The sequence below is a fragment of the Nicotiana attenuata genome, unplaced genomic scaffold (genome assembly GCF_001879085.1).
Source record: "Nicotiana attenuata strain UT unplaced genomic scaffold, NIATTr2, whole genome shotgun sequence".
NCBI lineage: Eukaryota > Viridiplantae > Streptophyta > Magnoliopsida > Solanales > Solanaceae > Nicotiana > Nicotiana attenuata.
The window spans coordinates 198,392-211,507 of record NW_017670666.1 but is presented as its reverse complement, the minus strand read 5'-3'; the positions used below and the strand labels follow the sequence as shown (position 1 = coordinate 211,507).

Here is a 13,116-nt window from a genome sequence, read left to right as displayed (position 1 = left end):
CACCCCCTAAAAGTCATCCTATGATAATCTGAAAAGATTAATTAGTGGTGGGATTGGGAATAATTCCTTTATAGGTTAGAGTGCTAGTTTCATACCCCACCAAATAACTTGACAAGTATATGAAAAGTATGTTAAGCATACATATACACAAAATTTCTTTGGACTAGGCCTTTCTCTGAGCCAATTTTGCTTCAAGAAAACAAACATCATTGAACTTTAGTTTTTTTTTTATCTTACTTTTAATACCTTGCAATTACGCATAAATTGTAAGCAAAAAGTTATATTGCAGGACCTTGATTTCGTCATTCCAATGTAACTCTAAGAAGATTTTCTTTTCGAAAATTTGGTAGATTTAGTATTTCAAGATTAAGGTAATCAGCATAATCTAAGATTTACAAAGAAATCAAAGAGTTGAATAAATTAACCAGCCAATGACAATGCAACTTGCAGTTTCTTTGAAGGGCATCAAGGAATCACATTGTCTGCCAATTACATCAAACACCTCTCAGTGAAGTGACAGCACTAGCAATCAATTTAATAGATACATACATATATATATAACTTCATCAATAAAAACGTTTTAAAAGGCTATCAAAGTAATATATAATTCACCGATAAAAACACTTTTAAAACGGCTTAATTCAATTTGCATGAGCTCAGTGTATATGAGAACCCTCACCGGAAGAAGTATTTGTAAACAGAATACTTCGTGTATAAAACCAACATTTCAATCTCAGGCAGTAAAGTTGCAAAAGTTTAAAAGCTAAAAAGCAAATTAAAACAAGAAAAAGCAGATCTACGAAAAAATGCTCAATCTCCCATATCAAAGAGTTACGTTTAATTACCTCTTAGTAGACCCATCCAGCAAAAATCTGTATTAATTAAGTCTTAATTTGAACACTGAATGAGTAAAGCAAAAGAAAGTATTTACTCGTAACTAAGTTTATCAACTTGGAGATCAATCCTATATGCTAGCTGATTATATATGGGAAATGATCAGCAGGGATCTGATGTATATGATGCAATTAACACGGTAAAATATTAGAAGAAATCTAAGTAATGACGATTGCTAAATATTCCATAATATCATGATTAAATTTATTCCGAAGTATTGATCCTCTAGTCACGTTGCTGCCAAAGTACATTTACTCCGACTACAAGTTTTCGGTAAAAGATTTATGCTTCCTCTACCTGTCTACCAGTTCCAACAACTACTCCTACTAATAGTGCCAAAATCGTACATTTGCAAATTGGCAGAATAGCCTCATAAACACTTGTACTTGTTCGCGTTTATCATCCCGGTCCTTGTACTCAACAAAGTTTCATCCAGACACTTATAGTTATTCAAAATCAATATTCTAAGCCCCTCTTCCGCATGTGTTCTTCAAACGCCCTGTGGATGCCACATCAGTATCCACATCAGATTTTCTTTATTATTTAATTTATTTTTTAATATTATTTTTAAAAAAAATTTCTTTTCCATTCCACCTTCACGGTCCTCCACACTCACCATCTTTATTCTTTCACAATTCACCATACATTTATCACCATCTTTAAAATAGTCCACTGAGTAACATTACAATGTTATGATACAAACAATGAGAGAGAATTTATGTAACTCTTATTTTCCATCAGTAATCACTTTTTTCTGTTCCTTTTTCTTTTTCTTTTTCAACTTACTCTTAAAAATCGTCGTACCAACGCCTGCAACTCCTCTCCGATCACCCTTCAACTAAAACGCTTTTTCACATCCAATACTTCACTATAGCACCACTAATCAACTACAAAAAAGAATCGATCTGAAATGATCCTAAAAACCATCCGAAATTCCTTGCAAAACTCGTCTTCAGAAGCTTTGGGTTGGGGGGGGGGGGGGGAGAAAATGGGGGATTTAGAAAAGAACTTTCTCCCCAATTTGGGAACATTGGGATCTGGGCCGAAAATGGGGGATTTAGAAAATAATTTTCTTCATAAATTATTACCAGTTTGAAAAAAAAATTTAATCTGGGGCGACGAAGAACATTTGTGGCGGCTGTATTGTAGTTGGGTTTTGGGTTAAAATGAGGGAGAGGTAAGAAGAAGGGAGGAGGAGAGAGAAGAAGGGAGGAGGGGGAGATGCAAAAACGTAAAGAGAAAGTACTTTTCTTTGCATTTAACTTTTTGTCTTTTTCCTTTTTTTAAATCATTTTAATTATTTTTTGGTTTAAATAATTATACTTACGCTCCGTATATGCGTGAAATGCACGTATTTTGGTCAGCTCACCTGTTAAGTTGCCACATAGATCCGGTCAACGGTCAGAGGGGTTTAGAATATTGATTTTGAATAACTATAAGTGTCTGGATGAAACTTTGTTGAGTACAAGGACCGGGATGACAAACACGAATACAAGTGTTTATGAGGCTATTGTGCCTTGCAAATTAATCTATGCTTTAAATCCATAATGACAGGCAGAACTACACAAAGAAATAGGTAGTAGTACAATTTATGATTCATTAACAAACCCTTCTTAGTGACATAACAATAGGTAATAATTAAATATCATAACGAAATAGTACTAGAATACAAGACCCTCAAACAACTAAATTTAAAGTTGCATATTAGCTAGTAATTCGAGAGATAGCAATGTTTTACGTTAAGCTTGATCACCTGATGATGGCGGTGGCGGATTAGGTAACTGTTGCGGCGGCGGAGGGCGTTTCCTTTTCTTCTTCTCGTAGCTAACTCCTCTAGCTTTTGACTGCAAATCACGAACTTCACGAAGGTAAAGTCTCACAGCACGAGCCCCAAAAGGGTTTGTTTCAGGTTTTCCTCCATTTTCTTCATAAGCAGCTCTAAGACGTCCAATAAGAGCATCAAGACTGCCCCAAGCTTGCCTAAGTGGACAGGGACATGGTGCTGGAGGATTCGGGTGACCGTAAAACGGACAAATTGGGGTGTGAATTTTGGTCTTACCAAATTGATCAAGGTAACGAAGGAATTCGAGCACGTGAGCGCCGCTGCAGCGGGAGAGGGCAAGTGGAGGCCTGTGGTTTTTAAGGTACTGGCCGAAAGTGTTCCAGTCTCTACGCTTTTGGTTCTCGTATCGGCTTGAGGTCGATGACGATGTTGAAGAAGATGACGTAATAGTAATATTACTGTTCAGGTGGCTGCTGCTGTTATTATTAGAATCCATGAATATTTTCAGCTCAATTTTCTTCTCTCAAAGGGATCTACTGATTCTCTTCTGCTTAATTCTTTTGATCAATATTTCACTTCTTGATTTTGTGACTGTTCACCTTCTTCTAATTCCCTCCCTTTACTTTTTTTTTTTGGGGCAACCCTTGATTTTTTAGGGTTTAATAAGAGAAAGGAGATTTCCCAAATGAGGCTGTTCCGAGAAAAAGAACATATGGCATGATATAAAAGGGGGAAAGATGTGAGGTTTTTGATTGAAATATCAGAAGATTACCATATTTGTAAATTACAAGAAAGAGAGTAGAGAAAGAAAGGTGTACTGATGATGCAAAAGAAGGAAGAGTTTGATTATGGGGTTGAAATTGAATGATGAAGCGATTGATGGGAGAGTGAGTGAAAGGACTCTTTTTCTCTATCTTTTCTTTCGGTTCGTTTCTGTTCTTTGGTCTTCCTTGGAGTTTCTTTGTTTGAGCAATAGTAGAAAATCTTGGAACACTGTCCTGTTGGTTGATTTAGTAGCTTTGTATTCTGAAAATGATGAAAGATTGGTTTTTTCCTCAAAATAGGGGAAGCAAACTAACCACTTTATCTATTTCTTTCACAGTGGTTGGATAGAAGAGTTGAGAGAGCAGAAAAAGGGAGGGGAAACACTGTGTAGGGTTTTTGAGGAAATTAATCAAATGGGGAAGGGTGATAGACAGCAGGTTAAGATAGAGACAGTAAAAAAGTTGAAAACATGGGGGCCATATGCAAACAGTTTTCTATTATTCACCCACTCTGCTAGCTTGAATGACAGCTCTATGTCCAGTTTTGACTGACCAACACCCCCCCTTGTGTCATAGATAATTACTTCATGACTGAATCTTTTTCTTTTACCGTGTTCATTTATGATTATATCCTTTTTTTAAGCAGTCCAATATACAGATATTAATTCGAATTTGTCCTATGTAAAAATTGTTAAGCATTATAGTATATTTTAATTCCTAAAATCCGAACTCAAGATCCTGATTAAAGATAGGGCTAAGATTTGTTACACAACTAGGTTTGGTTTCGAAGAAACACAGTGGTAACTGGTATGAATTTATCTGCTACTTAGTATCTAGTAGTAGCTTCTTGGTCGCTTTATTCTGGTCTACCTTTCTTATTTTCCTTACAGATATTGTAATTTTGTACGGGTAAAATCGGGGGTTACGTTTACTCCGATTTCCCGGTGAGAAAACGGAGGAAGGGCACGGACGCACGAGACTGTAATCGAGGTTATGGACCCTTTGTATCGAGATCCAGAGAGAATGAATGATGTGCCTGTTGTCGGGTATGGTAAAACGACGCACCCCGGGCCAAGAATGACTTCTTAGACTTCGGAACGCACTGTAAACGATTACACATGATGGACAGAGGGCCGTGATATTCGTACCCAACCGGATATCACGGCGCAGATCTCGCTCGATGTCGGTTATGGATCACTAATTACTGGGAATGGAAGAATTTTACCTTTTTTTAGACTTATACTAGGGATGAAACTGTCCTACTATATAAAGGATAAGTTTTTCTCTTGTAAGTCACATTGTAACACGCGAATCAAAGCAATACAAGTTTATTTTCTGCCTTTTAGCTATTGTTAAAGATTTGCTCATTTGTTCTGTTCTTCATTCACGAACGGGCTTGAACAGAGGGCCCGACCAAGGATGAAGTCATTTATCAGTCTAAATCCAGACTTGATCATAGTATTGCAACTTTGTTGAACTTTTATTTCATTTCTAACCCATTTGTTTGATATTCTTAATTATTCGTGTTAGATTAAATCACATATCCTTAAAACCGCATACAAATTTAACTGTTACCCTATTTAGGGTAAACAGTTTGGCGCCCACCGTGGGGCTAAGGATAATAATGGTAATTTTTGATACGAATCTCTATAACACACCCTATTTTACGCTTGTTCTTAGAAGTCATGCTTTTAGGTCAGCCCAAAAATGTCAAACTCTAAGTCTGCTCACTTGAACGTCGAAGCTGAGTCTGGCCATCACGACGAAAATAATAATTTGGTTCCCGGCCGATGCCAGCTTCGCTTTTGCATCTTCTTTCTCCGAAGCCAGCAGGCCCATCCTGCCCTTCCACACCTCGATCGTGGCCTTGACCTCATCCATCTCAGCCCGAAGCTGGTCGATCAGGTCTATCTTATCTTGGACCTACGAAGTTGTGTTGTTAGTCACCATGACTAGCTTCTCATTTTCAGCCTCAAAGATCCTTACCTTCTCGACCAGGTCATCATGCTCCAGCTTCAAGGACGAAGCCTCCTTTTGAGCCTTTTCTAGCCCAGCTTGTAGAATCGGGAGGTCCTTAAGGGCCTCGTCTTGTTGCTCACTAAGAGCCCTGTACATCTCCTTCTTCCGGACTTGCTCTTTGAGCTCGAACTCGAGCTGGGTAATCTCCAAGCGGGACCGAAGAAAGCTTTCATGATGAAGCACTGAAGCCTGAAAAACAATGAAGTTATTAAAACAAGTCTAAAACTAAACAAGGTTCACAAAGGGGTACAAAGGGTGAACGCCTTACCCGGTTCAGCGCCTCTTGCGCTTCGTTAAAGACGCTCGACGTTCCCACTTCGTTCATCTTCACCTGACCCTCCTCGGTCACCAGGCATCGTAGGTAGCTAGATACGCCCACCGAAGCGGACAGGACCCGGGCGTCCGCCAAGATTGTGAGAACGACCATTCTCTTGTGCTCGGGGTCCATGCTCGGAGGAGGGAACTACTTCACTGGTTTTGGGCCGAACTCGGACCGCCTACTCCCGACATGGCACATCCTTTTTCGGGACCTCCAAGTGATCAAGCCCTGAAAAGTCCCCCAGTGCGGCCATATCCATGCCATCGAAGGACGTGTTGAGGGCATCATCCGGGCCCTACGCCATCTCGCTCGACTTCTCTTTTCCTGGTTGAGCCTCCTCGAGCATGGACTCGGTATAGGAGGGTGTCTCCACGATGTCAATGACACCGGTTGCCTCCTTCGGGACAAGAGAAACTTCTCGGGAGGCCGCGGCCTCCATCTCTCCCTCTGGTGATAGGTTTAAAGTTAAGTTTCAATGATGACAATATTATCTTATGTTATATTTACAGGACAAACAAAAAGGAAAGAATGAAGATGCTCAGCAAGATTGCTAATGGATTCAAAATGGCAAGTAAGGAAAGAATGAAGATGTTGTTACTGCATTAATGATCAATCAAAGGAAGCAGATTGACTCGTCCTCAATTAAGGGAACTCAGATTGCCAATCATGGATTCTCTAATTAAGAAGATCGCGCTCGTGAATTAAGCTGTCCAGGCGTAAACATCTCCTTGAATCAACCTGTGACAAGGAAGGTCACATTCGAATCTGGGCTCGTCAAAGAGCAAGATTCGAAGAGGCACCCCTTAGGTCAAATCCCTTAATTAAAGATCTTGTGCCTCTGATTTCGCAAAAGACTCAACGGGTCTTTTCTCTCCTATAAGAAGGCTAATCCCTCAAGAAGAATATTACACAACTACACACATTGTACTCTAAGTCTATCTACTTCTTAGTTCATACACTGTAATCCTTAGTTATCAGTGTCTCAAAAGATAGGGGGATTTAGAACACAAAAGAGAGTTGTGTCAACTATTCTGAACTTAAGTGTTGATATTGTTCGTTGGTGGTGAAGGCGTTAAAACCATCTGTGTTGTAAATTATTCAAAGATCTTAAGGGAATCCTTGTGACCCAAGGGAACTGGTTGTAAGTACCACAACGGTACCGAACCAGTATAAATCTCTGTGTGTTAATTACTTTTCTTTACTGCTTACTTTCATTCCGAGCCGTGGTCAGTCAACTAATACTTGTGTTAGTCGACTAAATTTTAAATAGTCAACAATTCACCCCCCCCCCCCTCTTGTACTTTCAATTGGTATCAGAGCAAGGCTCACAATCTTTGCTTAACCGCTAGTGAGGAAAAGATCATGGGATCCAATACTGTTCTCGATGCTCTCTTTCAAGAAGGAACCTCTCAAGTTCGACCTCCTTACTTCAATCTCCAGCATTTCTCTAACTGGAAGTTCGCATGGAAACATACACCATGTCATATGACATCAAGGTATGGCGTGTGATCAAAAAGGGAAACCTTCCAATTCCTCCCAAGAAGGATGCAAATGGTCAGGTCATCACATCCATTGATCCTCTGGATTTGGAAGATTACACTGATGAACAAGTTGCTGTTATCACTGTTAATGAAAAAGCAAAAAATCTACTGTACAATTCTATCACTTGAGAAGAATATGAAAAGATATCTAGTTGTGAGACTGCAAAAAAATGTGGGATAAACTGGAAGTCACTTACGAAGGAACCAACAAAGTGAAAGAGACCAGAATAAACCTCCTGGTTCGGGACTATGAGTTATTTCAAATGAAGGATGGTGAATCTGTAGAAGAAATGTTTTCTAGGTTCAGCAAAATTCTTGGAGATCTCAAAATAATTTGGAAGACCTATTAAAAGTGGCGAACAGATTAGAAAGATCCTCAGAAGCTTGCCTACAATTTGGCAACCAAAGGTCATTGCTTTGGAATGTCAAGATCTGGATAAAATTTCCTATGATGAGCTCAGAAGTGATCTCATCGCTTTTGAGAAAACTCATCTTGACAGAAAATTCAAGAGAAAAAAAAAAGCTGTTGCTTTCAAAGCAACTGTGGCTGGACCAGAAATTGATGATGAAGAAGAAGGAGGAGAACACGATGAAAACATTGCAATGCTCACTCAAGTCGTGACCAGCATGATGAGAAGAAACAGAAACAACAGAAGAGGTAAGTCCAACTTCAGAAAATGAAGGGTGAGCGATGAAGCTGATAAAAATGATGGAAGATGTTACGAATGTGGAAAGTTCGGTCATATTCAAGCTGAATGTCCGGAATTAAAGAAGAAGCTTAGCAGAAACATGCAAAAGAAGAAAGCTTTTGGAGCATGGAGTGATGAGGAAGAATCTGATCACGAGGAAATTGCTAACATATGCTTCATGGATCTAAGTGACAATGAAGAATAAGGGGAACTTGGGCTAATGACAGACAACAACGATGAAGAAGACGACTCAAGAGAACCTCGTTTAATGTCAGATGCAGGAACTAGTCAGGTACGTACTCCTTTATACCCTAATTATTATGAACTTCAAGAATTCGTTGATATTGCCCTTGCAGATATAGAAAGAGTACTAAATGAGCTCAGAAAAGTCAAGAGAGAAAAAGAGAGAGAGAAGAAGGACTGGGCTCTAAAACTAGAAGTATGCGAAATTGAACGCGATATACTTCAAGAGGAAGTAAATGAACTCAAGCTTCAATTGAATGGATTGCAAAGGACCTCAAATCACAGTCCAGTCAAATCACAACAGACTGTTCGTCACAAAAAGACAATGGCTTGTTCCTTTTGTGGAAAAAATGGCCATAGCACTAATAATTGCAGGAACAGAATTAGAGCTGAAAACTCTAACAACTCATCTTGCTTCTACTGTGGCAAAAGCGGTCATACCTCAAATCATTGCAGGTTCAAAAACAACAGAAGATGGGTCTGGAGACCAAAATCTTCAAATCAAACTAACACTCAAAAGTTTAACCATTCAGGACCTAAGCAGGCTTGGGTACCTAAAAATGAGTAATCTTGTTTTGTAGGAACACCGCAAGAAGAATAGAAAAGGGAAATGGTATCTCGATAGCGCGTGTTCCAGACATATGACCGGTGACAAACAATTGTTCAAATCAGTCACAAAGCTAGATGGAGGAACGGTTACATTTGGTGACAAATCCAAAGGAAATGTTATTGGTGTTGGAAAAGTTCCTTTAAGCTCAACATGTGATGTAGATGGAGTCTACTTAGTTGATGAACTTGGCTATAACCTTCTCAGTATCAGTCAACTGTGTGACAATGATTATGAGGTTCGTTTTAAGAAACATGGCTGGTTTATAGAAGACGAATCAGGTAATATCATTCTCCCAGGAAATAGGCACAGAAATGTCTATACTATCACAAACTTAGAAAACTTTGGGGCTCAAATTTTCCTTACTTCTATTATTGAAGATCCCTGGGTTTGGCATAGAAAACTTGTCCATGCAAGCATGCATACCATTCAAAAACTTTCCAAACATGATCTTGTTGTTGGTCTTCCAAAACTAGGATTTTCTAAAGATCATATCTGTGATGCATGTCAACTAGGGAAACAAACACGATCCTCTTTCAAAGTCAAAAACATTGTTTTCATCTCTAAACCTCTCCAATTGCTGCATATGGATTTATTTGGTCCTACTAGAACTGCTAGTATAGGAGGTAAGAAATATGCTTTTGTTATTGTAGATGATTTCTCTAGATTTACATGGGTTATGTTTCTTAGTCATAAAGATGATGCTCTAAAGAATTTTGAAGTTTACTGTAAGAAAGATCAATGAGAAAAGGGATACTACATCTCCACCATCAAAAGTGACCATAGAGGAGAATTCGAAAGCAGAGATTTTGAAAATTTCTGCAATGATCAAGGAATCTCTCATAATTTCTCATCACCAAGACTCCTCAACAAAATGGAGTAGTAGAGCGTAAAAACAGAACCTTGCAGGATATGGCAAGAACTATGATTGTGGAAAACTCTCTACCTCATCATTTCTGGGCTGAAGCTGTAAGTACATCTTGTCATATCATTAACAGATGTCTTATTCGACCAATTCTCAAAAAGACTCCCTATGAACTGTGGAATGGTAAGAAACCAAACATCAGCTATTTCCACCCTTTCGGATGCAAATGCTTCATTCATAACAATGGAAAGGATAATTTGGGTAAGTTTGATCCAAAGAGTGATGAATGTATATTTATGGGTTACTCTCCTTCAAGTAGAGCTTACAGAGTTTACAATAAGAGAACCTTATGTATTGAAGAATCTATTCATGTCGTTTTTGTTGATACTAACCCTCGCCCAAGGAATGAACATATTCCTGAAGATGAGGAAATTTCTTGTGCTCTTAAAATCTGTTATTGTAGGTAAGGATCATCAAAATGAGTCAGCTAATTTACAGAATCAACCAGCTGAAATTCTCCAGAAGAACGTGACTTACCCCAACCAGATCAGTCGACTATCGAAGAAAAGGTGACTTCAGCAAATACTCCAAATGAATGGAAGAATGAACCAGGATATCCTCATAAGTTCATTATAGGAGATCCACAGGAGGGAATAACTACAAGGAGATCTCAAAAGAGCAAATCTCATGTAGCTCTCATTTCTCAAATTGAGCCCAAGAAAGTGGATGAAGCTTTAAAGGATTCTCATTGGATTGATGCTATAAAATAAGAATTAGATCAGTTTGAGAGAAACAAAGTCTGGGAACTTGTTCAAAAGCCTCAAAATTCATCTGTCGTTGGAACTAAGTGGGTTTTCAGAAATAAATTGAATGAATCAGGTCAAGTTGTTCGGAATAATGCAAGACTGGTGGCTCAAGGTTACTCTCAACGGGTAGGAATCGACTATGATGAAACCTTTGCACCTATAGCAAGACTTGAATCCATCCGAATTCTACTTGCTTTCGCTTCTCACAAAGGACTCAAATTATTTCAAATGGATGTTAAAAGTGCTTTCCTAAATGGTTATATCTCTGAAGAAGTTTACGTGAAGCAACCTCCTGGCATTGCAAATGCCAATTTTCCAACCCATGTATACAAGCTGACTAAAGCCCTGTACGGTCTCAAACAAGCTCCACGAGCATGGTATGAAAGGTTGAGCTCTTTTCTTCTAAATCAAGGTTTCAAATGAGGTAACATCGATACAACTCTTTTTATTAAGCAATCCAATTAAGGTAATCTTATTACTCAAATTTATGTAGATGACATTATCTTTGGTAGCCCTAACTCAGTTCTTTGTGAAGAATTTGCACTTTCCATGAAAGGAGAATTTAAAATGAGCATGATGGGAGAACTGACATTCTTCCCTGGACATCAAATCAAGCAATCCCCTAAGGGAATTTTCATAAGCCAAACCAAGTATACCAAAGAGCTCAATAAGAAATTCGGGATGGAAAATGCTAAAGCTATTAGCACTCCAATGAGTCCATCTACCGTGCTTGATGAAGACAGCAATTGGAAAATGGTTGATGAAACCATGTATAGAGGGATGATTGAATCTTTACTTTATTTAACTGCTGGTCAACCAGATATTATGTTAGTGTTTGTAAATGTGCTAGATTTCAGTCTGTTCCTAAGGAATCCAATCTTACCGCTGTTAAATGCATTATTAGATATTTAATTGGTACTCCTGAGTTCGGACTATGGTATGATCACTCTAACAATTTCTCTCTGAGAGGCTTTTCAGATGCTGATTTTGCAGGAGACAAGATTGATAGGTAGAGTACCAGTGGGACATGTCCATTGCTAGAAAATTCATTAGTATCTTGGCATAGCAAGAAACAAAATTGTGTTGCACTATCAACTACTGAGGCGGAATACCTAGGTGTTGGAAGCTGCTGTACACAAGTCCTATGGATCATGCACCAACTTCTTGATTTTGATTTATCTCTTACTTCTATTCCTATTTTTTGTGACAATACTAATGCTATCTGCTTATCTAAAAATTCTGTGCATCATTCTAGAGCGAAGCATATAGAAATTAAACATCATTTTATTCGTGATCTTGTAGCAAAAGGTGATATTACTTTAGAATTCATTAGCAATGATTCTCAACTTGCTGATATTTTTACTAAACCTCTTTTGGAAGAAAGATTCTGCATTCTCCGGAAAAAGATTGGCATTGTGCGAAATTTGTAAATCAAATATTTCCTTAAGTGTTAAAATTATTTTACATGCTTTCAGAATATTTTATTTCCTTAATTATATGTGTTCTAATTAATTTTCTGTGGAAGTGCAATTATTACATATACCTCCGATCAGTCACTTCTGAACCATCACTTCCGTCTGCACTTAACCCTTCTAGTAACAAAGACGCCTCTTCGCTCCTATGAAAATAAAAACTCTCCATCTCCAACACTTCTCTCATTCTCTACCAAACAACTCCTCTCACTATGGCCAAAATAAATCCCTCCTCTGCAACCAGACGCAGTCGAAGGTTTCAAAAACCTCTCAACACTGAAGAACCTGTGGATGTGGAGTCATCCATTGACTCGTATTTTCTCCGAACTGACAACGATATTAGTGCCTCATCTGAAAATGATCCTATCAGCCAGAAAAAGGCAGGCAAGAGGCCCATGGAGCAAACCCCCAAAAGGGCTGCATGCAAGAAGGGCAAGGTGGAACGTTTGGAGTTTGGTCCTGAAGACAAGCTAATCTTCTATGGCCCCAGTGAAAAGGAGAGGTTTGAGTCCTACAAGTCAAAATCCATGGCTTACGGACGCTCTGTAAGTCTTTCTCTTATGAAAAGCCTTCATTGTGATTGACTGCAATTTTTGATTTTCAGCACCTTTCCCCTCTATTTGACACTCTTGGAAATACTGTGTATGAAGAACCTGTGCGAGTGTTTTATGCAAATCTGTTTGTGAATGATAAAGATGATTTGGAATCTAAGGTTTTAGGGACTAGAATTGTTTTGGACTCCTACCAATTTGAAAAGATCATTTCCGCCAAGTTTAGTGAGTATGATGTGTTTGTCCAAAATTCTTGGCCCAAAGACTTTGAAGTGTCCTTTGATGAAGCAAAAAGTTTTCTGTCTAATAACCCCCCTGACATTGGCCCCAAAAATCTTAAGTTTGAACACCGTGTCTTGGCCCATATGATTGCCACCACTCTCTTTCTGTGACGACCCAAAGGGGTCATCACCATATTTCCCACTCGCCTTGTACTTTCGAGGCCCTGAAAACCTCACTTGGGGGTTGCCTCGACTTGTGTGCGCAGTCCGGACGCGTAGCCGGAAAGTTTAAATGTGAATTTGTGAGAAAGATAATAAATTTGATGTTTTGAATTGATTAAG

The 13,116-nt window shown here is 38.8% G+C and overlaps 1 protein-coding gene across 1 annotated transcript; it reads right to left on the bottom strand.

Annotated features, from left to right (window-relative positions):
- Positions 1-2,459: 2,459 nt before the first annotated feature.
- On the bottom strand, positions 2,460-3,899 carry LOC109242060 (protein LIGHT-DEPENDENT SHORT HYPOCOTYLS 4-like). Its single transcript, XM_019408887.1, has one exon. The coding sequence runs from the start codon at positions 3,171-3,173 to the stop codon at positions 2,634-2,636; it is 540 nt and encodes a 179-aa protein (XP_019264432.1). The 5' UTR covers positions 3,174-3,899; the 3' UTR covers positions 2,460-2,633.
- Between the last annotated feature and the right edge of the window lie 9,217 nt (positions 3,900-13,116).